This window comes from Rattus norvegicus, chromosome 1 (genome assembly GCF_021556685.1).
Source record: "Rattus norvegicus strain SHRSP/BbbUtx chromosome 1, alternate assembly SHRSP_T2T, whole genome shotgun sequence".
NCBI lineage: Eukaryota > Metazoa > Chordata > Mammalia > Rodentia > Muridae > Rattus > Rattus norvegicus.
Genome location: NC_141534.1, coordinates 55777428 through 55802253, shown reverse-complemented (window position 1 = coordinate 55802253; position 24826 = coordinate 55777428). Strand labels below are relative to the sequence as shown.

The 24826-nt window shown below is 45.6% G+C and overlaps 1 protein-coding gene and 1 pseudogene across 1 annotated transcript; one reads left to right on the top strand and one right to left on the bottom strand.

The window, feature by feature from the left end:
- Positions 1–7281: 7281 nt before the first annotated feature.
- LOC134484152 (large ribosomal subunit protein eL24-like) lies at positions 7282–7759 on the top strand (annotated as a pseudogene).
- Positions 7760–14336: 6577 nt separating this feature from the next.
- Positions 14337–22976, bottom strand: LOC134482790 (sperm motility kinase 3A-like). The gene is made up of 3 exons (XM_087598693.1): positions 22348–22976; positions 15137–16713; positions 14337–14701 (listed from the first exon to the last, which is right to left on the bottom strand). The coding sequence occupies exon 2, from the start codon at positions 16685–16687 to the stop codon at positions 15182–15184; it is 1506 nt and encodes a 501-aa protein (XP_087454819.1). The 5' UTR covers positions 16688–16713; positions 22348–22976; the 3' UTR covers positions 14337–14701; positions 15137–15181.
- Between the last annotated feature and the right edge of the window lie 1850 nt (positions 22977–24826).

The following is a 24826-nucleotide window of genomic DNA, read 5'->3' as shown; positions in this document are numbered from 1 at the left end:
GGTGTGCGGGTGTTGGGGTGGGGTGTGTGTAAAACTGTCTCCTCTCACTGGTCAGGTGACTGCAGAAATGCCCTGGGTAGTTGGTGAGCGTGTGTTCGTGTGTGTGTGTGTGTGTGTGTGTGCCTGCGTGTGTGTTCATGCACACATTTGTGTGTATGTAGAGCCCAATCTAAGCAGGCTTTGGGGATGACTCGATTTCTCTACCTTTTGACCATCACTGCTTCCTCATTTGGAAGATGGAAACAATTCTTCATACAAAGTAGTAATACTGACATGAAAGTCTGCTGTGGAGAATGCTATAGCCTCCATTGGAGACTGACTTCTCAATCTTCAAGGACCTTTGAATAGCCAAATTGAAGTCTTCATTGTGAGGGAAGGTGTTGAGCTGCTGGGGAGCATGTGAGTCAGGATATGGAGCACTCACTTCCTCAGCAGGTCAAGAAGAGCTGAGGCCTAGCAGGCTCCTGCTAATGACTTGTCTATCTCCACACACAGGTGATGGTTTTAAGAAACATGTTCAAACTGGCTCTTTACTATGTGGGAGCAGATAAGGAGAAAAAGTTGGCTTGGCTCTCTCTGGTGGTACATATTCCCGTGCCATAATGGACCAAGGAACTTTCAACACTCACCTGCAGGGTTCAAGAGGGTTGAACCACTGTTATGGAGATCCCACTTAATGGAATTCCATTTTTGTGTCTCACTTAGTTCTGTGGTCCACATGCTGATGTCTATTTGGAGTGCCTGGTTTTATAAGATATGCACACAGTCCCTAAATGATCCTGAACAATGACTGTTATTCTTTACTGGGCTTGGGGCTTGCTCTATGCTAGATGCTCGTGGGTTTTCTTCATTGTTAGTTCTAGCTGTGGTTTTGATCACAATGCAAATTTGGGTGAATGCCAGCCACTGCAGCATTCCTAGAGGGAAACACTGCTGCTCTCTCGGTTGGAGACATCAATGACTTCATTAACTTGCAGAGAAACCATGCTGGCCAGGGTTTTCTCTTCTGACATCTGGAGACCAAGGTGGAGAAAGTGCTCAAAGGGCCTCAGACTCCTTATCTTCAAACACAGGGAGCTCCAGTTCCTAGAAAGCAGGAGACACAACTGGCAACTGATGCATCACTGAGGAACCAGAGCAAATGTAATCAACTTGTGGGCTTCAAGAGGGCCCAGGGAGTGGTCCTTTGTCATCTGGCCCAAGAAACTGCCTTTCCCACAGGGGACTCACTGTTTCTCAGAGGAATGTTCTCCTCACAGGATTTTACCCAGCCCAGGAAGGGCTGTGGCTGAAATGGAGCTTTTGATCTTTTAGTAACAAAAACATCAGAAAAAAAGCTGAATCAGTTGTTTGAGGCTTCAGGGAAAAAAAAAGCCTTCTGACAGTTTCTCCTCCCAGAGCTCAGCACAAGCCAGACAGAAGGTTCAGAAAGGAGCCTGCTCTCCAGGGCAGAGGCAGCATCTGTGTTCTGCAGGAGGCCACTCATTCGAGATCCTTTCCTCTGGGTTTGAAGCCGTGGGCATCACTGTGCCCTGCAGCAGTCCCAGGCAGGTAGAACACCCAAGGCCTGGCCTGAGACAAGCCAGCAGACAGTGCCCGGGATGATGGCCACCCCAGTGGAGCTGCCCCAGCTGGCCTGTGTTTTCCTGACGGTCCTGCACCCTGAAGCAAGACTAAGCAGGCAGGGGAGTCCTGTGCACAGCTTCTGTTTCAGTTCTGATAAAGCTCTTTCCTCTGTCAGAGAGGAATCTCATGGGATTCACTGTCTTGAAATATACGTGTACAGCCTGAAAACAACCTGCACTGCCACAAGTCAAATAAATGCCCAGACTGGAAAAGTCAGGGTTTTTCTTAGAAGATATTCTTTCCTTCATCAAAGAAATTGCTCAGCAGACTTTAGGCCTCAGGAGCTAGAGGCCTGGAAGGCTAAAGACCTTCCTTGCTCAGATTCTTGGTTACAATGAGCCTGCTGGGGTCTTTGCTGAACCCTGTCAATGGTAGTAAACCCAAGTCCCTCAGAAAGACATGCTACTGTGGCATGCTGGCACTATCAGCAACCTGACCACACACACTAAGAAGCATAAAATAGGAAACTGCATTTATTTCTGGGCCTGTGTCTGTTAGTTTACTTTCCTCTGTGTTCTGACAAAAGCCACTTAAGGACGAATTTGTTTTGGCTCACAGTTTTGGACTACAGTCCATCACAGAAAGGGAAGCATCCACCCATCCATCTTCCATCATCCGGGTTAGGGAGCTGCTCACATTGTGTCCACATTCAGGAATCAGAGTTAATGAATGTGAGCACTCAGCTAGCTTTCTCCCTTTTAATTCATCTTAGGAATCTCAGGACATTATTACATGGTCTTCCTATATCTGTTAACTCAGTTTAGAAACTCCTTACAGATATTTCCAGAATGTTCTTTCCTAAGTGATCCTATATCCCATGCAGTTAGCAAACAGTATTAACCATTACACTCCCTGACCATTCATCTATCCACCTCTCCATCCACTACCCTTCCATTCATCATCAATCCATCCATCATCCATCTCTCCATCACACATCCATGCATCTATCATCCATACATCATCCATCCATCCATCCATCCATCCATCCATCCATCCATCCATCCATCCATCAATGCATCATTATCCACCATTCATTCATACACCAACTCACGCACCAGTCCATCCATCAATCCAGTGATCTATTCATCCTCTATCCAAGCATTTATTACTCAGTCCCTCCCTTCTTCACACTGTCTATCCACCCATCCATTCTCTGCCTTGTTCCAATACAGGGGCAATTACTGTGAGTTTCTTGATACCTAATGAGTAGAGAAAGAAGTTGAAACCGAACAAAATAGACAACAGAGAAACGGTAAAAAGAAAATGAAAGCAATGTGAAGTCAAGTTGATCTTTTATTGGAAATCTTCCATTAAGTTGAAAAGAAATAAAAAGAGAGAGGGAAGAGTCAAAACACAGTTCTCTGTATTTAAAAAATAAGTCTCAAGCAACATAATGGTAACAATTAATAACGCATGCAGCTGTGAGTTAATATTTATTTATTTATTTATTTTTGAGACCACATCTCACTGTGTAGTCTATGCTGGCCTCAGACTCACAGAGCTTCACCTGCCACTGCCTCCCAAATGTTGGCATTAAAGGGGTGCAACACTGCAGGTAGTGATTGTGAGTTAGGAGACATCAGAACTACCACGTCCACCGAACCTCTGTAGGTTTATAACTGACGCTCAATGTAGGGTTATTGTGGGATCCTCTTGCCGCTTGGGGAAGCAGGACAGGAGACGTTGAATACACTTACCCAGTGCTGCTACCGGGCAGGTGCCAGCTTGTCGGAAGCCACAAGACACTGATCTGTGTTGGGGAAGAGCAGTCTATGCCACAGGACACAGTCAGAGCTGACTCGGGGTCCCTGGGCCTGCAAGGGGGCCCAGGCTGTGTGGTCTCAGGATCTTGTGCATCCAGGCGCCACTGAGATACTGCAGAAGAGCTGAGAACAAAGTGGGGGTCATGGGGCTGGATCTAGCCTGCAACCAAGGGGAAAAAGGGAGGAGCTCCGGCTGGTCCCCAGGGGAGAGTTCTTGGCTTGACTGAGGTAGCCTACAAGCTTGGTTGTGGGGTTGGCTGGCAGCTCAGGGAGGCCTTCTAGGGGTGATTAGATGGTGACTCTGTAGAGAGATTAGATGGTGGCTCTGTAGGTGAAGGGCTTCTCTACAGCTCCCCATGGTGTATCCTGATGAAGTGAAACAGTCTGTGGTTTTAAGGAGTTTATTTTAATGGTGTAAAGTAGAGGAGTAAAGCCATGTCCCAGTTCTCAGAGTGGGCCGGAGATTAAATACGTTTTGCATGGAGGAATGTCTGGGAAGAAAAGGTTTTTGGCTAAGCCTCCAGGCCTTTAGGTACCTCATTATAATGGAGATCTGTCCTGAGGCTCCATGACCTGTGGTCATGTCCTCTACCTGTGGAGGGGAATGGGGTATTGCCCTTAAGTGACTGGTGGCCACAGATCTATGGTGGGCTGTTGCTAGTAACCGGCCTGGTTTCATGGGAGTCAGGCAAAATGCCTACCATTTCTTCAGGGTGGCCAGGGCTTCAAGCCTCCCCAACAAGGAACGGGAGTCCCTTTCAAGGTCCCACAGCCAATGATTCTGCTCCTGGCCCATGACAGATGCCTGCTGCTGTTGGGGAACCTGACACCCTATCCCAGTTGGCTACTGTCTATCTCCAGAGGTTTGACTGGATTGTAACCTTTGTGGAGGAGTACATCAGAGAGAGAAGTTGTCCTGGTTTCTTTTCCTGTTGTGATGAAAAGCCCCTTGGCAAAAGCAACTCAGGGAACAAAGGGTTTCTTTCAGCTTCAGTTCTAGGTTTGTCCTCCATGGTAAGGAAGTTTGGATGGATCCACACTCCTACAGCTTCCTTTCTCCACTTACATAGTGAGCTGACAACCTCAACCATTGAAACTTCTTTGGAGATGGCTGTTTCTGTGCCAAGCGCTGCCCTCCATATCTGAATCAAATACTTTGAGTGAGTTTACAGAACTTCCTCTGGGCAGAAGGGGTGTTTGCAGGGCTTCCAGGGAGTATGATGGACACTGCCCAGTTGCCGTGGGTGGAGCCTGTCAACATGACCTGTGTATTCATTCACAAGTACATGCTGTTGTTCATTATATCAGGCACTGAGTCTTCTTAGGGGCAGAACACAGATGAGGCCCCTATGTTCCTGCACATTGAAATTCTACTGGAGGGAGGTCCATAGGGCATTCCTTAAATCTCTCAGGACTGAGAGGAGGGGGCTGCTTCTGAGCAAAACCTTTTCACATTGGCAAATCAGTTGGTGCTGCTGAGCATCCAGCCAGCCTGGCAGTGCCTGCTCAGGAAAGCCTCCAAGGAGAACTGGCTTTACAGACCAGGGTTTCAGAAGCTGTGCTTCGGATATAGAGTCAAGGCCATGGCTAGAGGCATTCTGACAGTGTGGGAAAGTTTGCACTTCCAGGGCCTGGTGTGTCTCTCCACTAGTTCTGTCACATTAGCCTCACTGGCCACCGCTTGGGAAACCAGCCCTGCTAACACCACATCATCCCCATGGCTGGTACTAGCTCTTTGTGTCTTGTTCATCAAAATCCTGTTAGCTATTATCTGAAATTATTTATTATTGTGTTTATAAAAAGATAAGGGAGAAAAGGAATATGTATTGGTGAAGGTGCAGTCAGTTGTGGGGAAGGGTGTGCCTCAGAGGGCCGGACCGAGGCATCATTTCTCCCTGAGGAACCAGCCACATGATGATATAGTATAGAATAGAGTTTATTCAGGGCATGGGGAGGGGAGTGAGAGGGTAGTAGAGACAGAGAAAGGCAGATAGATAGATAGAGAGAGAGAGAGAGAGAGAGAGAGAGAGAGAGAGAGAGAGAGAAGAGGAGTAGAGAAGTAGAGGCTGGCCATGAGCACATGGAGAGAGAGGGGGAGAGAAATGGGGAGAGGTGGGGAAGGGGTGAGAGAACAGAGCTGGAGCAGGAAAGCAAGAACAAGAGAGAGCAGAGGGGGCAAACAGCCCCTTTTACAGTGAGTCAGGCACACTTGACTCTTGCCAGGTAACCACGGGGCAGAGCTTAGACAAAATGCTAACACATCTCCCAGTAAACATCAACTGAAAAAATGGCCAGTTCTTGTTGAGTTTTAGATGGTGGTGGTGGTGATGGTGGTAGGGTGTTCAAAAAGGCACTGAAAGATTACTGGGGACTAAGAAGTTTATTAATGCCATGGATACATAGAGAAGCAACTGCATGATAGTCTCCAGAGAGAAATGCAAGTTCATAAGGCAGGAGAAGACATCTCTTCTTGGTCTTCTGAAGGTAGGCCGGGTTTCTCGGTGGGTCTGCCTCAGGCTCTCTGGTTTGCAGGCTGAAGGGAGGGAGAGAGGTCGGAGAAGAATGTGAACACCATCGATATCCCTTTTGATGTTAATTCACTTCCCAGGTGAGACACACACACACACACACACACACACAGACACACAGACACACACACACAGACACACACACACACACACACACACCATCCCCTCCCCCAACTCTATACCTACACTGGGGTTGTCTGTTAGCTCTGGACTCATGGACATCATCTCAGTCAGGGCTATTGCTGCAGATACTGTGACCTGAGTGAAGCCAACCGTGAACATCGTATTCTTACAGCTATTCTCCTCAGAATGCCTTCCCTGTGAACTCCTAGAGGAAGCAAATTCCAGTTTTATCAGCATGGAGAATCTCCTGAGACTTCCTGCCTCCCTAAGGATCTACTGAGGAGAGGGACTTGGCCAGGTTCTTCTGAATCTATGAGAACTGCTGCTGCCTACAAGAACAGGGACTTATGGCCAGTGTCCTCTGGATAGTGGTGTCTGCAAATGCTTTGCCAAAAGTGTATCCTCTGCAAAGGGAAGTCTAGGCAGGCAGTGTCTGCAGGTCTCCAGTCCGTGTCTACTTCACAGCTTGCTTGTATAGCATGTTCAGAACCAACTTTCAGAATCTAGGAGTTTCTTAAATGCTGATCTGTCTAATTAAAGATCTTAATGGGCATTCTTTACAATTCTAGAACCAGGCAATAATTTAGTCTGCAAAGTAGAATGTGTCCTCTAAGTTGGCTTTTAATCGGTTAAAAGAGAATGCCTTTATGAGTCGACCAGCTTTCAGGGTCAACAACTTACGTATGTGTCTAACTGTGTTTACATGGAGCCTTGGCAAAAATTTCCTTAGCGTTTGAAGAACTTTGTCTCAGGACAAGTAATTCTTACTGGAGTGTCCCCAAAGTCTACTTTAGAGTGCAGAGAGAAGAACCTCCTGTTAGACTTGATCTTGCTGGCAAGGCCCCTCTTTCCAGTCTGTCTTACCCAGTGTATACCACAACCACCACACCCCAACCCTGACCCTCTGCTGCACTTAAGGGAGCCTCTTGCCTGCTTCTCACCTCCTGGAGAGGCAAAGTCATCCCAGAACAGCCAACCTGCTGTGGAGATTGACTCGCCAGTAATAGAAAGCTGTGGAATCAGTGGGATCAAGTCTCATGCTGGTTTCATATTGAAAGTAAATCAAACACATCTTTCAAAATCAAGATAATTTTCTGCTAGAAATATCTAAATTTATGTGGCTTTTTGCAACAGTGTTTATTTTAAACTTAAAATCACACCAAAGAAAGGAATGCATTTTTAAAATCATTATCAGAAAAAGCACACAGAGAGGGTGTGTTTGAAAGGAATCAGGGACATCTGTCACCATGAAGGTAGAGCTGTGCAGTTTTAGCAGGTACAAGATCTACTCTGGACACGGGCAGCGCTCTGCCAGGACCGATGGGAAGGATTTCAAGTTTCTTAATGCCAAATGTGAGTCTGCATTCCTTTCCAAAGGAACCCTCGGCAAATTAACTGGACTGTCCTGTCCAGAAGAAAACACAAGGAAGGACAGTTGGAAGAAATTCAAAAGAAAGGAACCCGTTTGCAGTCAAATTCCAGCAGGCCATCACGGGCGCTTCTCTGGCTGATATAATGGCCAAGAGGAATCAGAAACCAGAAGTTAGGAAAGCTCAGCGAGAACAGGCTATCAGAGCTGCCAAGGAAGCAAAAAAGGCTAAGCAGGCATCAAAGAAGACAGCAATGGCTGCTGCCAAGGCCCCCACAAAGACAACCACTAAACAATAGACCGTGAAGCCTGTGAAGGTCTCTGCTCCCCGAGTTGGTAGGAAATACTAATTTGGTAGATGAGAGTTTAAAAATAAAGATTTGTGGGGTTGGGGATTTAGCTCAGTGGTAGAGCACTTGCCTAGCAAGCGCAAGGCCCTGGGTTCGGTCCCCAGCTCCGAAAAAAAAAAAAAAAAAAAAGAAAAGAAAAGAAAAAAAAATAAAGATTTGTCTTTAACTCTAAAAAAAAGAAAAGAAAAGAAAAAAGGAAAAAGAGAGAAAGAAAAAGAAAGGAATCAGATGTTGGAGTAGTTCCTGGGTTTGCGTTGGGTCAGATCTCCCCCTCGTCGATGTGCCTCCATCTTCCTTTCATGTCTCTGTTTCTTTTCTGTGACAAAACACTCTGACAGAAGCTACTTAGAGGAGTGGGGTGGGTTTATTCCTGCTCACAGTTCTAGGTAACCGTTCCTTATTACAGGACAATCACAGATGCAGGAGCAGGCTCATCTGGTCACATTGCAACCACAGTCAACAATAGAGCAGCCGGATTCCTGGACTACAGACAACTTTTTCAACCTCATGGGTCAGCACAGAAAAGAAGCTCTGTAGAGGCTTTCTGTCACCCGTGGGCAAACAGTTTCAGGAGGGAGAGACATGGGTTATGGCTTCAGCATTTCCTTAGTACCAAGCCCCATACCTGACTCGTGTAAGGATTCATAGTCAGTGTTTCCCCCTGGCAGGCCCCTCAGTCTTCCTCAGGAGAGAGGCTGCCCCTTTCTGTGTGCACTAATAAACACAGTCCCATCTGGTGAAGGTTGGACTCCTGTGTCTTTCTGTCTTCCATCTCTGTATTCTACCTTAAAAAGATAAGAGTCAAGCAGCAGAGAGCAAGGCATGCAGCTAGCACAGTCCAGAAATCTCAGCAAACGACACATAGGACCAGGCAAGACAAACTAAGGGACCAGCCAGTCAGATTCCAAGACCTTATGAATTTAACCCATGTCAGGCTTTCAGAGGGTGAACACACTCGAAGACAGAAGGTGCATCAGTAGGATGGGTGGGGGTGGGGATGCGGTGGAATTCCCACAGCTGAGTAAGACCCACAGGAGTCTGGACACAGTAGCCTGGCATATTAAGCTGTGTGCTGGCGAAGACTAAATCCTGCTTCATTTGTTTTAACTGTGGAATAAGGTAAACTTCAGTTTCTCTCTGTGTGACATTTTTCTTCAACAGACGGAATCTTAAATGTAAATGTGGGTGTTGTGTGTGGTGGGAAGCATCTGTGTTATCTGAGAGCTTCAGTAACTAAGAGCAGCTGAAGCACAGAATGAGGACTTGAGCACTAGTGTGCTCTTGGGACAAGAGAGTGTCCACGGGACATTCACAAGTATGAAAACCTCAAGAGAGAGGCGAATCCTCAGTGAGAATTGGACATCCCAGGGGAGGGTAGGGGAGGAGACCCAGCAGTGATGGAAGTGGGTGGGAAGGTCCTGGGACTGCAGAGGGCTTTCTCCAATGGAGGTTGATGACAAAACCCCTGGGCAAAAGAAAAGGCAGTGCTCTGACTATGAATAGCAAACAGTACACACAGACTGGTTAGCACTTGATAATAGCAGCTTACCAGCTACTTTGGGGATGTGACCACACAGTGCTTTTCAGACCACCCTAGGATCACCTCAAGAGAGACAAGTAGGGGCCCATTCCAATATGTAACTTGAGGAGGGAAAGTTAAAGAACAGAGTTAGAGCTGTTCTGCTATTTAGACTTAGTGATTGCCTTTGTTACTATAGGAGTTCTCCATTGTGGAGTGCATTCAATGGGCTGGGTGCTTTCACACGTACTTATGATCTTCATTTTTAGAAGAAGCTACAATGTAGATTAAGTTTTTAATTTATATCACTTAATTAGGTAATTCTTTGAGTACACACACCCACACACACACACACACACACACACACACACACCACACATTAAACAATTAGCAGAAACAAAGGACTCATAAGGCACAGTGTGTGTACAAACTGCCAACACCAGGGAGTCCCACAGGGAACTCGGTGCTAACATAAAGGGCGGCAGGCCCCGCTGGTGCTCTGTTTGTACTGGATGAGGCTCCCTTCATCCCCACACAGCAGAGCCACATCCTTTGGAGAGAACACTACTGCTCTGCTGTCTTAACGATTGCATAGAATCCCCTTCTACAAATGAGCTATAATCTATTCAGCCAGACCCCTTTAAGGAATGTTTGGATGGCTGCCAATCCTTTGCTTTTAAACCCCATTGTGCAAGGGATACCATGATTTCACAAATGGTCAACTGCCCAGACTCAGCTTCTCAAATCCGATTCCAGCATATCCCTCGACGTCCTCATGGGGTTTGCTTTTCCAGCTCCAATCCTAAGCAAGGCCATATTTTCTCTCTACAGACAACTAAAACAATACATCGCTGTCTGTGGACAGGAGCAAAACTGGGACCCAGCTGTCTCAGTAGGCCAAACAATGAACATACTGTCATATGTAAAACAGTGCCCTCTTCCCACCGATTTCTAACAGTGTAATTGCCGTGCGATGGAGTTATTTTTATTTTATGATATAGTAAATATCTTTTCAATTTCTCATTTTAGCAAGCTGGGGAAATGAATAGAGTACTCAGTAAAGTGCTCGCCTTGTAAGTCTGAAGACCTGAGTTCACTCTCTAATACACATATTAATAAAGCAAAACAGCTGGGTGGGGCTAGAGCTGCCTTTAATCCCAACACTCGATGGGCAGATGCGGGCAGATCTCTGTGTGCCTGAGGCCAGCCTGGTCTACAGAGAGTATTCCAGGACAGCAGTGGCTACAAAATACACCATGAAGATTGAGAGGGAGAGGGAGAGGGAGAGGGAGAGGGAGAGGGGGAGGGGGAGGCGGAGGAAGAGAGAAGAGAAGAGAAGAGAAGAGAAGAGAAGAGAAGAGAAGAGAAGAGAAGAGAAGAGAAGAGAAGAGAAGATCCAAGCATGGTAGTGCACACTTCCAATCCCGGCACTGGCAAGATGGAGCCAGGCAAATCCCTGGGGCTAAATGGCCAGTCTAATGCTCTGACCAGGCCAACTGGTGTTGCCATTGGCAGGAGTCAGGGGCAGCATTTCTATACTCATGTCCTCAGGCCCCGCTCACCTGCACACAATCAAGGTTCAGGGTCCTCTCTCCCATGTGCTGCTGCTTCTAAGAGATTGGCCAGCTCATGGAATGACAAAGAGGGCACATATGTGTAATATGTAAGCGGTGTTGATTGCTTTCCTGGGTGTGTACCCACGAAGAGTTCTCCAGCAGAGTGCAAACTGGTGCACAGGGCTCATCATGTGGTACAGCCCTGGACTTCACCCATCCGGCTGATTAAAACCATCTGTGTGTTTTAATTGGCATCTCAGCACTGTGCGTGCACCCAGGCATTTCTGGATGTTTATGGACTGGTGCTGTTTCTGTAAACCATGCATTCTTACCCCCTTTAATTTTCTATTGAGTAATTGAAGCACTTTTTTCCCTCTTGGCCACTTTTGGTCATAGATACTGGGAAGACTACTTTTTTATCTGGGAACAGTCAACCACCCCGACCCCTCATGATATTTTTTTCGTCTTTACTTTGACACATGCTATTTTTTCTTTTGTATAAAATGTTTCAGAAAATCTATGTGTCCAAATTAACTAATTAATTGCATCTTTTATGACTTGAAGTTTACAAGCTATTTAAAAAAAAACCTTTTGTGTTGAAGTTTATGAGAAGGAAGTTTTCTCAAGTATCACACAATACACAGGAAAAGGAAAAGTTACTTGAAACAATGTATTTCTAGGTACGATTAGTCTCAGTGGGTGTCTGTGCTTGCTTTGTACAAGCTGCTTTTGCTTCATGAAGAAAACTGAAATGGGTCTGGGAGGTAGTGGTGCACACTTTTAATCCCAGCACATTGGAGATAGAGGCAGGAGGAGCTCTTCCAGTTTAAGGCCAATCTGACCTATGTAATGAATTTCAGGACAGCCAGGGATGTCATTGAAGGACCTCATGTCAAAAAAACAAAAAACAAAAAAGGAGAAAGGGAGGGTATGTGGGGAGGGAAAAGGAAGACCAGGAATGGTGTAGCCACACACTTCATTAGAAATGAGGTTTGCTGGAGCTTCCTAATAGGGAATATGGGGATGAGATGGTGAGGAGGGTGGAACTGAGGGTGAGTCATTCATTACCAGTACAATTCATGAGTTCTAGTCATTCATTAGCAATGGAAGACAGTCTTGTCTCGGGTCCTTACCATTAACCACACCCTGGCTCAGGTTGTGACCTAACTCAGGGACTGTGAAGACAGGAGTCAGTGTTTCCAACCTCCTGCTGACCCAAGGAACTCAATCCCAAGTGGCTGTGATGGATGAACCGGTCAGTCACAGGCTCTCCCTTATCCACAGTCCCAGGGAGAGCTCTCCAGGCTGCTCCATAGACAACCCAATGCTGCCCTTGGAAGAGCACAGGGTCAGCTCTCCTGCTCTCCTGCCCTCAGGGCAGGCTCACCTCTACTCTAGAGTCCAGAGCCAGCTCCCAAGTGCTGCTCAGTCAAGGCTCTGGGTCCACTCTCCCAAGAGCTACAGCCTGGGAGGGACTGGGTGTGTCTCAGGGCGCGAAACAAAATAATTGGGACTAAGGAAAGGAAGAGATGGCAGAAGAATTGGTAACTGACGAAGGACTCTGTAAATATTTGTAAATAATTTTAAAAAATTTGTGTATGAGTGTGTGTGTGTGTGTGTGTGTGTGTGTGTGTGTGTGCGTGCGCGCGCACATGTGTATATGTAGTACCCACGGAAGCCAGAAAAGGCCACTGGATCCTGGGGCTAGAGTTACTGATGACTGTAAGTCACCATGCATGCTGGGTAACCTTGGTCCTCTGCAAGAGCAGCAATGGTTCTTTGTTACTGAGTCATCTCTCCAGACGCTGATAGGGAAGATTTTGAAAAACTGTTTTAAACATGGTGGTAGGCACCATTCAACACATGTGCAAACACTTCCAAATCTTATAGTTGTCTTAACTGTCAAGAATTATTAAAATGGACACATGTTTAAAGAATAATTTTTATTTAAAAATCCTAAGTTCTGAGAGGAGCAAAGGAGAATCCTTTCTGTTCCTCGCCAAACAACATCAACAATAAAAAGCTCCCAACTCTTGATTCATTTTGTGAAAACATAGGAGAGAGCGACTTGATGGGGCATTACATTGTACCTTAATGAAAAATGTCCAGCCGGGACAAGAGGCAACCAGCTCTCCCCAGACTGCCATCGTCCTTGCCTCCTGTGCACATAGCACTCTCCAGCTGAGGTCCCTTTCAAAGGATGGGAATCGTCTGCCCCGTCTTCCTGTCAGGGCAGGTCCCCAGGTGGGACCCTGAGGAAGGGACCTGAAACTTCCAAAGAACGGAGGAACTTGTGCCACTTGATGCAAGCAAAGACAGTTTCTACCTGCCTGAGATTTTTATTACAAAGGTTGTTCAACTGGACAATTACAACTCGAGAATTGCCCAGAAATCCAAGCGTCCTCCTCCTTGCCAGAGTACAGTCTCTAAACACGACCACCACTGTCTGCTAGGTCATCTCTGAGAGTGCTGTCTCACCCAGATGAATACTTGGCCTAGGTAGGCTGTGACTCAGATGGTGAATAATGTGGTTCTCAACTATCCTATTGCTGCGACCCTTTAATATCTTTCCTTGAATTGTGGTGACCCCCTAATCATAAAACTATTTCTGGTGCTACTTCATAACTGTAATTTTCCTGCTGTTATGAATCCTAATCTAAATATCTGTGTTTTCTGATGGTCTTAGGTGACCCCTGTGACTTGAACCCCAAAGGGGAACGACCTACAGGTTGAGAGCTGCTGATGTAGAAGAATGAGAGCTGGGCCTGTCAGGAGGGGCTCTGAGGGGTTTCCTGGGAGGAAACCACCTAAGGGTCCAGGGTTGAGGACCTAGTGCTCTGCACAGAGGAACCCACCACACCCAGTCCAACAGTCTCTCAGAGAATTCCAGGGTCTGTCCAGTTTAGGCTGGATCTCAGAGGGCTGTGAGTGAGAAAGGGAGAGGCCCTGTTATAAAAACTGAAGGCCTTAGGAGCACAGTGTCCTTAGCGAGCTCTTAGAATGTTCGTTGTCATGGCTCAGTGCTGGGTTCCTGCGTCCACGGCCCTGTCTGTCCATGCTCGTTGCCTCAGTCATTTTAGACTCCTAGGTCTGTGCATTCGTTGTCTCACCATTGCTAGCTGTGCTGAGAGAGCAGAGACTGGGCTGACAGATGAGGCGATTGAGGATGCAGAGCCACTTTGAGGCCTTTGGGCATCCATAGAGGCGATACCGGAAGAGGGGGCTCTGCCTTGTCACTGGTGACAGTGAAGCATGCCGGTGAGGCACCTGAAGGAGTAACAAATTTGACAGAAGGGACAGGAACTCCCAGCGCCCAATCCTATGGAGGCCACTTAGAGGCAGACTATGACCAGCACACAGTGGTCCAGCATGTAAGGACCCCATTAGGACACATGACCTTCTTGGCCCTGAGGTGGGCCCTATTACCCAGTGCTTCCTGGGGCCTTGGAATGCCACAGGGCCAATTTCCCTATGTGAAGAAGATGCAGAAAAATCTACGAGGTCATCTTTCACAAACAGCTATTTTATTCTCAGAGTCGGATAAACACATTGAGAAGACATATATTCTCCACTAAGAGTGAGGCGAGAACTTGTGCCAAGAGGAGGTGTGTGATGTGACCCTGGTCGGCAAAAGGGCTCTGGTCTTTATCAGCTTTGGACTGGTTTTCAACCTCCACCAGGAAGAGTGATGCCTTTGAGGTGCTCTCTTGCCACCTGGCATCTCTTCATTTGCTTTCATCCTTCCACAGCTGACCTGGAAGGTGACAGCTCTCACAGCGCTCCCTTCTGCAGGACCGTGTCCACACGTGGGTCCACTTCAATACTGGGACTGCAGAGATGCAGCATCCGGCATCCTCTAGTGATCTTCTAAAAGGCAATGACACATGTGAGAGGGACTCTGGGACCTCTGCTGGACAGGGCATCTCTCCAGCTGTGGTCACCCTGTTCCAAACTGCTCTCCAAGCTTCTCGGAACCTCTTCCCCTCATCTCCTAGCCCCCACCCCATACCACCCTCTCCTCCCTCAGCATCTCCTTCTCTTCCTTCTCCAACTTCATCCTCCTACATTGGTTAGTATCCTGCTGTCTCTTTCTAGTTGAATGTATTTTAGTATTCCCATGAGCAGGATGAACATGGGAGTTACAGTCGGCAATGATAGATGTGCTGGTAGCTTAGACTTAACCATCGTCCCACGGTGTTTTAGACCTAGCTTCCCCGTGCATCGTCCCATAGACATACACACTATGATAACCTGCCAGTTGACTCAGACACGAGCAAAATAGATACAAATTCAGCAATGTACCTGGGCAGTGTTGGATGCTTGCTCTCTGGATTCCTTCCATGTTCTTCATTTCTGGGGAACAACTCTGTTGTGCCCCAGGGGAGGTTTTTTTCTGGACGGAATGCAGCAACACAGGTTCATCAGGCCATTTCGGATGTTCTTGACCCACCCCCTAAATCTTTTGGGCCAGGGCCTGCTTGCGACAGGCTTAACCTCTGCTGAGTCACTGGATTTGTCTTCTGTGCTTTCAGTGTTGATGGTCTTCTTGCCTCTGCTGTGCACTGAAGAAAAGCAGGGGTCACTAATAGAAATTCTGTGGGTTAGCTCCACTGTGGGTGCTATCTGACGTGGCCTGCAGAGAAGACCGCCAGGCCAACTGGCCCTCTTGACTAATCGATGACTAGGAGTCTGGCCGAGGTCAGAACCTTGACTATCGGAGGATGACCCGAGCCATCTGGGCTCGCTTCCTCGACTTCTGAGCCCTCGCACTGAAGTAGCAGGGTAATCAAGGGTCGGGAATGGGGTCATGCATGGATGAGGCCGGGTTGGGTTGTCACACTCCTGAAGAGCCTGCTTTTCCAATAGGTAATAACAAGCCATACTTTGGTTGAATTTCTTCTGATCGAGGGAGTCTTTAACCTCTTGGGCTTCAAATCCAATGTCCTGCATTGCTCTAAGAATGGCTGGGTCTGGCCTGAGGGGGATGAGTTCCTTACAAGGTTGTGGGAACCCCTCTGAGTCTATCTTAAGCCAGGGATGAGTCAAAAGATCAGGAATTGTGGGCCTCTGCTGGGAGTTCACTTTCAATAAAAGACTCAGCAGGTCTTGTAGCTCTTCTGACAGGCCAGGTGGGACAACGTACGTCCCTAACACAATTTGCCTTCGGAGTAGCGGTATGCTGGCAGCCTCAAATGGGACCTTTCCAACTGTCATATAATAAAGAATTACTCCTAGGGCCCACACGTCGACCTTGGGGCCCTCATAAAATTTCCCGAGTAACAGCTCAGGAGCAGAAAATGCATAAGTCCCATAGGGCTTTCTCAACTTTTGCCCAGGCCGCACTTGAGTGGCAGAACCAAAATCAATGATTTTAATTCTTCCCTTGGTATCGACTAACAGATTATCGGGTTTAAGGTCCCGGTGTATAATGCCTTCTTCATGGCAGTATCCCACAGCACTTAATAATTGTCTGAATATGCCCCGTGCTTCATCCTCCTGCAGATGGCCAGCCTCTTTGATGTGAGAATAAAGCTGGTTCCCCTTGGCCAACTCCATGATGAGGTATGTTATCTTTTCAGTGTCAATGACTTGTATGAGAGATACAATATTTGGGTGGTTGATCCTCATCATGATTTCTACCTCAGATGTGACCTGCTGGCACCACTGTTGTCTCTTGAGGATCATTTTGACAGCCACGGGGGTACCTGTGAGGCGGTGCACGGCCAACTTCACGGCCGCGTGGAAACCATGGCCGATGGTATTCAAAACCAAATATTGAGAACAGAAACTCTCTGTGCAAGAGCTGCCCTGAGATCGGAGCCTTTCTGACTCCCGTTTGCTCCCGAAGCTCATTGGAGGTAACAGAGTATAAATGCTACCTAAGAGGAAGGAAAAAGAAATAAAGGGAAGAAAGAAAGCTAAGATGGAAAGTAAAATAGTGAAAAATAAGAAAAACAGAAAACTAAAACCAACCAAAACAACAACAGAAACCCTCAAAAGTAAAACAAAGCACAAAGCCAAGGAAATCCTAAGTAAAAAACTACATACTAGTCACTAGCAGGGAGGAGCACAGCTCAGCCACACTAAGATCAACATCACTGATTGTGTAAGAAAAAGAATGTACAATGAAATGAACGATCAAAGAAATTAAAACTATTAACAGTTAGAAAACCCAAGCTACAGAAAATGAAATGAAACAAAATCAACTTCCAAACAAGCAAAACTACATAAAAGCTAAAAACCTAGAGATTAAAACAAAATAGAACGCACTCATCAAAACTCCTAGAATATAGAAAGTATTAAAGAGACAACTCTAAGGAAACGTCCCAGTGAACAATTGGGATTAATTGAGATAGGGGTCTTCAAAGGGTTTTTCTCACAAGTCATGCATGGCTAAGGAATGTATGGCTAAGAAATATATATGTATATGTTCACCATCTTGGGCCATTAGGGAGATGAAAACTAAAACTAGTTTGAGACTTCATCTTATTCTAATCGGAATGGCAAAGGCAACAATGCTGGGGTGCATGTGGGGGATGGAGACCCTCATGCACAGTGTCCGTGGGAAGATATAAACTGAGGTGGCCACTGTAGAGTGTGGGTGTTCCTCAGAAAACTAGAAATAGGTGTTCCACCTGATACAGCTATGCCATTCCTGGGATATACTCAAGGAACAATATTTCCTGCTGCAAAGACACTTGTTCATCCATGTTCACTACTGTTTCATTTGTTCACGGTGCAGGGAATGTAGACAGCCAAGGTATCCGTCCAGCTGATGAATGACTAATGCGAGTGTGGTACCTACACACAGTGGAATGTCATTCAGATGTAAAAGAAACTGAAATTATCAAGTTTCCAACTAAATGCTTGGAGCTAGACAAGGTTACACTAAGTGAGCTCACCCAGACTCAAAATAACAAACACAGCATGTTCTTACTCATATGCACATCCTTGCAAGAAGTCTTCAGATTTAATAGTACAACTCTCATATCTCAGAGAAATTTCTTGGTGCAATTGCACAGAAACTCATAGCTGCTAAAAGACTGGAGAATACCTGTTGACAAAGTGCTCAGGCGAAACAGGTGTGGGGGGTGTGTCCACATTCCCTCCCTCCCTCCCTCCATGGCTCAGGGACTATAATGGAAAACAAGGGCAGAGAAATTGTAAGATCCTGGGGTTGGGAAGAGACGTATCAAAATATCTTCTCAACACAAGACCACCTCATTCATAAACTCCCAACAGCTGTGACTGCCTGCATCAGATCTCCACAAAATCAAGCAGTCCTGCATGACTAACCCAGAGTGGGAACATTGACAGTTGACGACACATAGGGAAGAGAGTCATTCCCCACACTCAGGAACACAGGACACCAGGTTATTAAAAAACCATGAATTTGTGGGTTGTGGCAGGTGACTGTGAAGATGGATGTGGGAGGAGTTGGTGAAGGATGCAGGGAGTGAAGAGGATCCAAATACATTCAATGAAAGTATGAAATTCTCCAAGAATTTATATAACATTTAAAAACCACAAATAATCACAAACTCAAATCCCCAGTTAGAGTAAAAACAGCAATAACGAAAACTCCCATGCATAAAGAATCCTATGAGAGGTACCCAAATCCCATGGGGGAGACAGCTGGACTCTCAGAAGTGAGGAGAATTCTGGGAGCATGGGGGAGGCCACCAATTCTCCTCACGTTCCTGGCAGAAGAGGAACCTGCCTAGAGCCCCGTGCACCCAGGATCCTAGGAGCAGTCAGGCAGTCTCTCCCTGTGCAAGAATTGAAAGCCATTCACAAGGGGCGAAGACACACTAGAGAGCAGTTCTAAGACCATCAGTTCTGCTCCAAGGGTCCTGCCTGAAGCCCTCAGGACACACCAACCCAGGAGCAGTCTGGGATAGAACCCTTTCAGTTCCTGCCTCCAACCAGAGCTGAGCCAGTCCCAAAGCTCTCTGTACCCAGAAATGACTGTGTGAAAGCCAGTCTCCAGGATTGCTGATACACAGGCTTACAGGAGGGTCAAGCCACTGTTATAGACAGCAAGACCAGATAACACCAGAGACAACCAGATGGCAACTGAAAATTGCAGCAACCTAAGGATAATAGGGATGGAAGAGAGAAAGATTCCCAACTTAAAGGGCCAGTAAATATCTTCAAAAAATAATTGAAGGTAACATCCCTAACCTAAAATAAAAGATGCCCATAAACATCCAGGAAGCCTAGAGAACTCCAAATAGATTGGACCACAAAAGAAACACCAAATGCACAAAACAAAGACAGAATATTAAAAGCAGTAAGGGTAAAAGGTCACGTAACATATAAAGGCAGACCTATAAGAATTGCCGCAGACTCCTCACCAGAGACCTTGAAAGCCAGAAGATCCTGGGCAGATGTCAAACAGACCCTAAGAGAACACAAATGCCAGACCAGGTTACTGTATCCAGCAAACTTCTCAACTACGATAGCTGGAGGAAAGAAGATATTACATGGCAAAACCAAATTTACACAATATCTTTCCACAAATCCATCCCTAAAAAGGATAACAGATGGAAAACTCCAACACAAGGAGCGAAACTACCCCTTAGAAAAAGGAAGAACGTAATCCCCTTGCAACACACACAAAAGAGAGCCACACAAACATAATTCCACCTCTAGCAACGAAAGCAACAGGAGACAGCAATCACTGTTCCTTAATATCTCGTACCAGCAATGGACTCAATTCCCCAATAAAAAGACATAGTCTAACAGACTGGACATGTAAAAGACGACCCAGAATTTTGCTGCATAGAGGAAACATACCTCAGTGTCAAAGACAGCCTCTACCTCAGAGTAAAAGTCTGGAAAACAATTTTCCAAGCAGATGGTCCCAAGGAACAAGCTGGAGTCGCCATTCTAACGTCTAACAAAATTGACTTTCAACCAAAAGTTATCAAAAAACTTTCATATTCATCAATGGAAAAATCCACCAAGATGAACTCTCAATCCTGAATATCTCTGCTTCAAATGCAAGGGCACCTATATTCATAAAAGTATACTTAGTCAAGCTCAAAGCACACATTGCACCTCACACAATAATCATGGGAGACTTCAACACCCCACTCTCATCAATGGACAGATCATGGAAACAGAAACTAAACAGAGACATAGCTAATCTGACAGAAGTTTAGGAACCAAATGGATTTAACATATTTATAGAATATTTCATCGTAAAACAAAAGAATATACCTTCTTCTCAGTACCTCAAGATACCTTCCCCCAAACTGACCATATAATTAGTCACAAAACAGGTCTCAACAGATACAAGAAGATTGAAACCAACACTAGCACAAAATTCTCCAAATTGTAAACATAAGAAAAACAAAAGAATTTAAAAAAAACATCAACAACTCTGAAAGCCAAAAACAATCCAAGCAAAGAAAACCAGAAAATAAAATCAGAAGCATAAAAGGTTAAAACTCAAATAATCCCTGGGTCGTGATGGTCCATACCTTTCCTCCCAGCACTCAGGAGGCAGAGGCAGGAAGATCTCTGAGTTTGAGGCCTGCCTGGTCTATAGAGAAAGTTCCAGGGTACTCAGGGCTAAGCAGAAAAACCTATCCTTAGGAAAATAAACAACGAAAAAACCCAAACCCAAGCACAAACCCAAACCCTCCAATATCCCCAGGCTAGGGAGATAGTTCAGTAGTTAACTAGCAAAACTCAAGGGAAAATGTTCTGATCTTTAAAACTAATATAAAAACTGTCAACTGTATAATTTTAATTTTGGATTATGAAATAGATCAAAGACCTCAACATAAAATCAGACACACTAAATGTAATACAAATAGTATTGAGAACTCATTGGTTCAGGAGACAACTTCCTGAACACAACACCAATGGCTCAGATACTAAGATCAACAATGGGACCTCATGAAACTGAAATCTGAAGTGCAGAGGACACTGTCTTTAGGACAAAACAACAGCCTAAAGAGTGTGGAAAGATCTGCATGATCGTACATCTGACAGAGGGCTAATATCCAAAATACATAAAGAAGCCAAGAAGTTAGACATTGTGAATGCAAACAACCCAATTGAAAAGGGGCACAGAGCCAGAGAATTGTCAAGTGAGGAATCTCTAAAGGCTGAGAAGCACTTAAAGAAAAGTTCAACGTACTTAGTCATCAACGAAATACAAATCAAAATGACTCTGAAATTCCATTTTACACCCATCAGAATGTGTAAGATCTAAAACTCAAGTGACATCACATGCTGTTGAGGATATGGAGCAAGAAGAACACTCTTCCATTGTTGCTGGGAGTACCAACTTGCACAACCACTCTGGAAATCAATTTGGCCGTTTCTTAGAAAATCGGGAATAGTTCTAACTCAAGACCCACCTATACCACTCCCAGGCATATACCCAAAAGATGTTTCACCATACCACAGGCAACTTCCTCAACTGTATTAATAACAGCCTTATTCATAACAGCCAGAAACTTGAAACAACCCAGATGTCCCTCAATGAAGAATGGATAAGAAAATGTGGTTCATTTACACAATGGAATATTACTCAGCTATTAAAAGGAGGACACTGTGAAACTTGAACGCCAATGATTAGAAACTGAACATGTCATCCGGAGTGACGTAACCCAGACCCAGAAGGACAAACCTAGTATGTATACACTTATAAATGGATATTAGCTACAAAGTACAGGATAACCATGCTATAATCAACAGACCCAAAAAAGCTAAATAAGGATGACTCAAGGCAGGATACTTGAATCTCATTCAAAAGGGAAATTCAAAAAGTTGAGTGGAGGGAGGGAACTGATGGGGAGAGGATTGGGGACAAGAACAGGGCAGGGCACAGAGGAAGGAGAAAGGAGAAGGCTGGGTTTGGGCAATGCATCTCTGGCATGAAGGAGACTGGGGGTGGGAGGCTCCAGGGAGTCTCTTAGAGTGATGCTAGCTGAGCCTACTAGCAGCTGGGGTTGGAGAGACTGACATACCCATGTCCTGTAGGTAGAAAGGATTTTCACTAGGGGAAGGGGGACACTAACCAACCCACAAAACCTTCAACCCAAAACTTGTCTTACTTATAAGATGTTTAGGGATAAAGGTGGAGCAGAGATTGAAGGAAAGTCCAACTAATGATCAGCCCAACTTGAGACCCAGCCCATGGGACAGAGCATTGTTAATTATATTCTATGACTTGCACACAGGACTTATGTCTTCTGCTCCTAACAATTGGAGCAGAGCTTGTCTCTTACTCTGTTGCCTGCCTTCGGATCCCTTTCCCCTACATGGGCTGTTTTTTCTGGCCTCAGTGGGTGAGGATAAACTAAGTCCTGCTAGGAATTGATGTTTCAGGGCAGAGTTATACCCAAGGGGTTGCCCACTTCTTCTCTGAGAAGGGAAGGGAATTATAGGAAGAGGGGCATGTGAGCTGGGAGTAGGAGGAGAGGAGAGAGGGAGAGGGTATGATTGGGATGTAAAGTGAATAAACAAATAAACTTAAACCAAAATATGCTTACCTTAGAAACAATGGCCAAGCTGACTGCCGGCCTCAAAACTTTTCCTCACACAGGTGTTCTCACACCTACAACTAGTGCACCAACAGGGCACAACAGACACTCACACACAGTTGGGCACACACACACACCCACACTCACAGATGCACTCACAGTCACCACCAAGTATACCAACACAAACACACACACACACACACACACACACACACACACACAAAAGCAACCGTCCACACAAACACTGACCTAGACACACATACACAAGCTACACACAAATCAATCAAATGCAAAATCCACACACTGCTCACTAGATCCACCAAAATCACCAAAGTCTCCACTCCACCACTCCTCTAAACGCACTCAAGGAAATCCAGGCCTGGCTACAGCTTAACATCTGTTGGCTGGACCGCCTCACACTCGCTCCTCATGAGGTCACAATAGGACCTGTCCTTGCATGGTTGGGAAGGACTCCAAGGCTCTGGCTTAGGTTGGCTATGGGGAGCCTTTAGGCTTTTATAAATCAAAGCCTGTAGGATGGTTTGCTGTCCTTAGTTCTCTGTTTGAAGGTTTGCTGTGCCTCCTGCTTTAAAATCCTTATGTCTACCTTCCATAGGTCCCTTTTGCATTTCAACTATGGGTTTAAGAATATACTACAGATACATATATATATATATATATATATTAATTATACACGTGTGTGTGTGTGTGTGTGTGTGTAATCTTCTCTTTAAGACGGAGGTGGCTGCTGCCTTTCTGACATTACTCTATCCACTTTAATACCTGTCGCCAGCCATCTTACATTATTACAGAGGACCTTTCTCATGCCCAGCTAATCATTAACTGCATATCGCACTAAGTTGTGTGGTCTGTTGTTCCTGGAAATTACCCTAACCTGTGCCCTCCTTTAGGGCCAATAATAGTTAAGGTCAGTTAGAATTGCTTTGTATGCTAGTAACAATAACCTTGGACCCGAACCAACCACCCAACTGCCTGGGAAGACTTTCGGCACCTGTGTATGAGCTCTTAGTTGCTAAGAGCTTCTGTGGTTTTGCCTTTCATACTGCAGTCCTTGGAAATAGGGTTGCAGTCTCTACTCCCCTGTGTGACATGTGTCCCTGACCAATCAGTCCCAGGATATATGTTCCATAAACGGTCCCTGCTTGACTGAAATGGCTGTCTGGTTTGTGGAGTGATTCCTGCACCCCAACACTGCTCATGAGACATCATAAAGAAGCTTATTACTACCTGTAGGGTGACAGGAAGATGCCTTCCTCACAGCTTCCAAGGCTTTTGATTCTCATCTGCCCTGCAAAGTGTGAAGACCTGATTTTGAACCCATGCGAAAGTTGAGCACATACCTGTAATATCAGAGCTTTTAGGAAGCAGGAAAAGCAGGAGAAACAGAAATTTGCCTGGGAGCTTGTCGTTCAGGCAGCCTGCCATGTGCAACATCAAACCACACACCTAGTTCCAAACAAGGTAAGATAAGGTCTGACAAAAATGTCCTCTAACCTCCACACACATGGTGGGACACATCCATAACAGTGTACATACAAGATTGCTTCATTCTTTTCTCTTCTCTTCTCTTCTCTCTCTCTCTCTCTCTCTCTCTCTCTCTCTCTCTCTCTCTCTCTCACACACACACACACACACACACACACACACACAAACACACACATACCACACCACACACATTCCCACCCTTTATTACAAACACACAAACTTACACTCACACGGACACACAGAATGGGTGAGTATACGCAACACTATACAAAAACAACAACACAAACACTCTTTAGGAACTATGATTTTCTAGTAAAACTTTCCTTCAAAATTGAGGAAGAAAACTAAGAAACTCCCACAGATGAAGACCGATTTAAAGGATTTCAGAATCTCAAGAAGAAATAAAGAACAGGTGATCCCCGGACAATCCCCAAAGGCAAGGTGAACTTCTGCTTCCTCCAAGATGTGAGAGATGCCATGTTATATGACCACAAACAGCAGTGCTACCGAGGCTCATGTACACAGACATCTCCTTCATTGACATCAGAAACTGAAGAAGTTGGTCAGGGCTGTCAAAATAGCAGTAATACAGTTCACATAGGATTGGTAGTATTTTAGCATTTTCGGTATGATCTCCATGGTAACAAAGAAAAAAAGAACCAAGCCCCAGATTAACAGAAAGGAAGAGAAAGTCAAGCATTTCTTTACAAAATACCCAACACAGCACAAAAGGTAATAATCAGGGAAGAGAGAAAAAGCTGTAAGGCTAATGAAGAATACAGGAATGCTTCTTTGGTGGCTAGTGCATATTATCTCTCTCTGTCTCTCTCTCTCTGTCTCTCTCTCTCGCTTGCTCTTGCTCTCACTCTTGCTCTCTCTCTCTTGTTCTGTCTTTCTCTCCATCCATCTCTCTCTCTCTCTCTCCATCCTTCCATCCCTCCCGTCCCCCTCTTTACACACACAGGTTGGCAGGTTTTTGTAG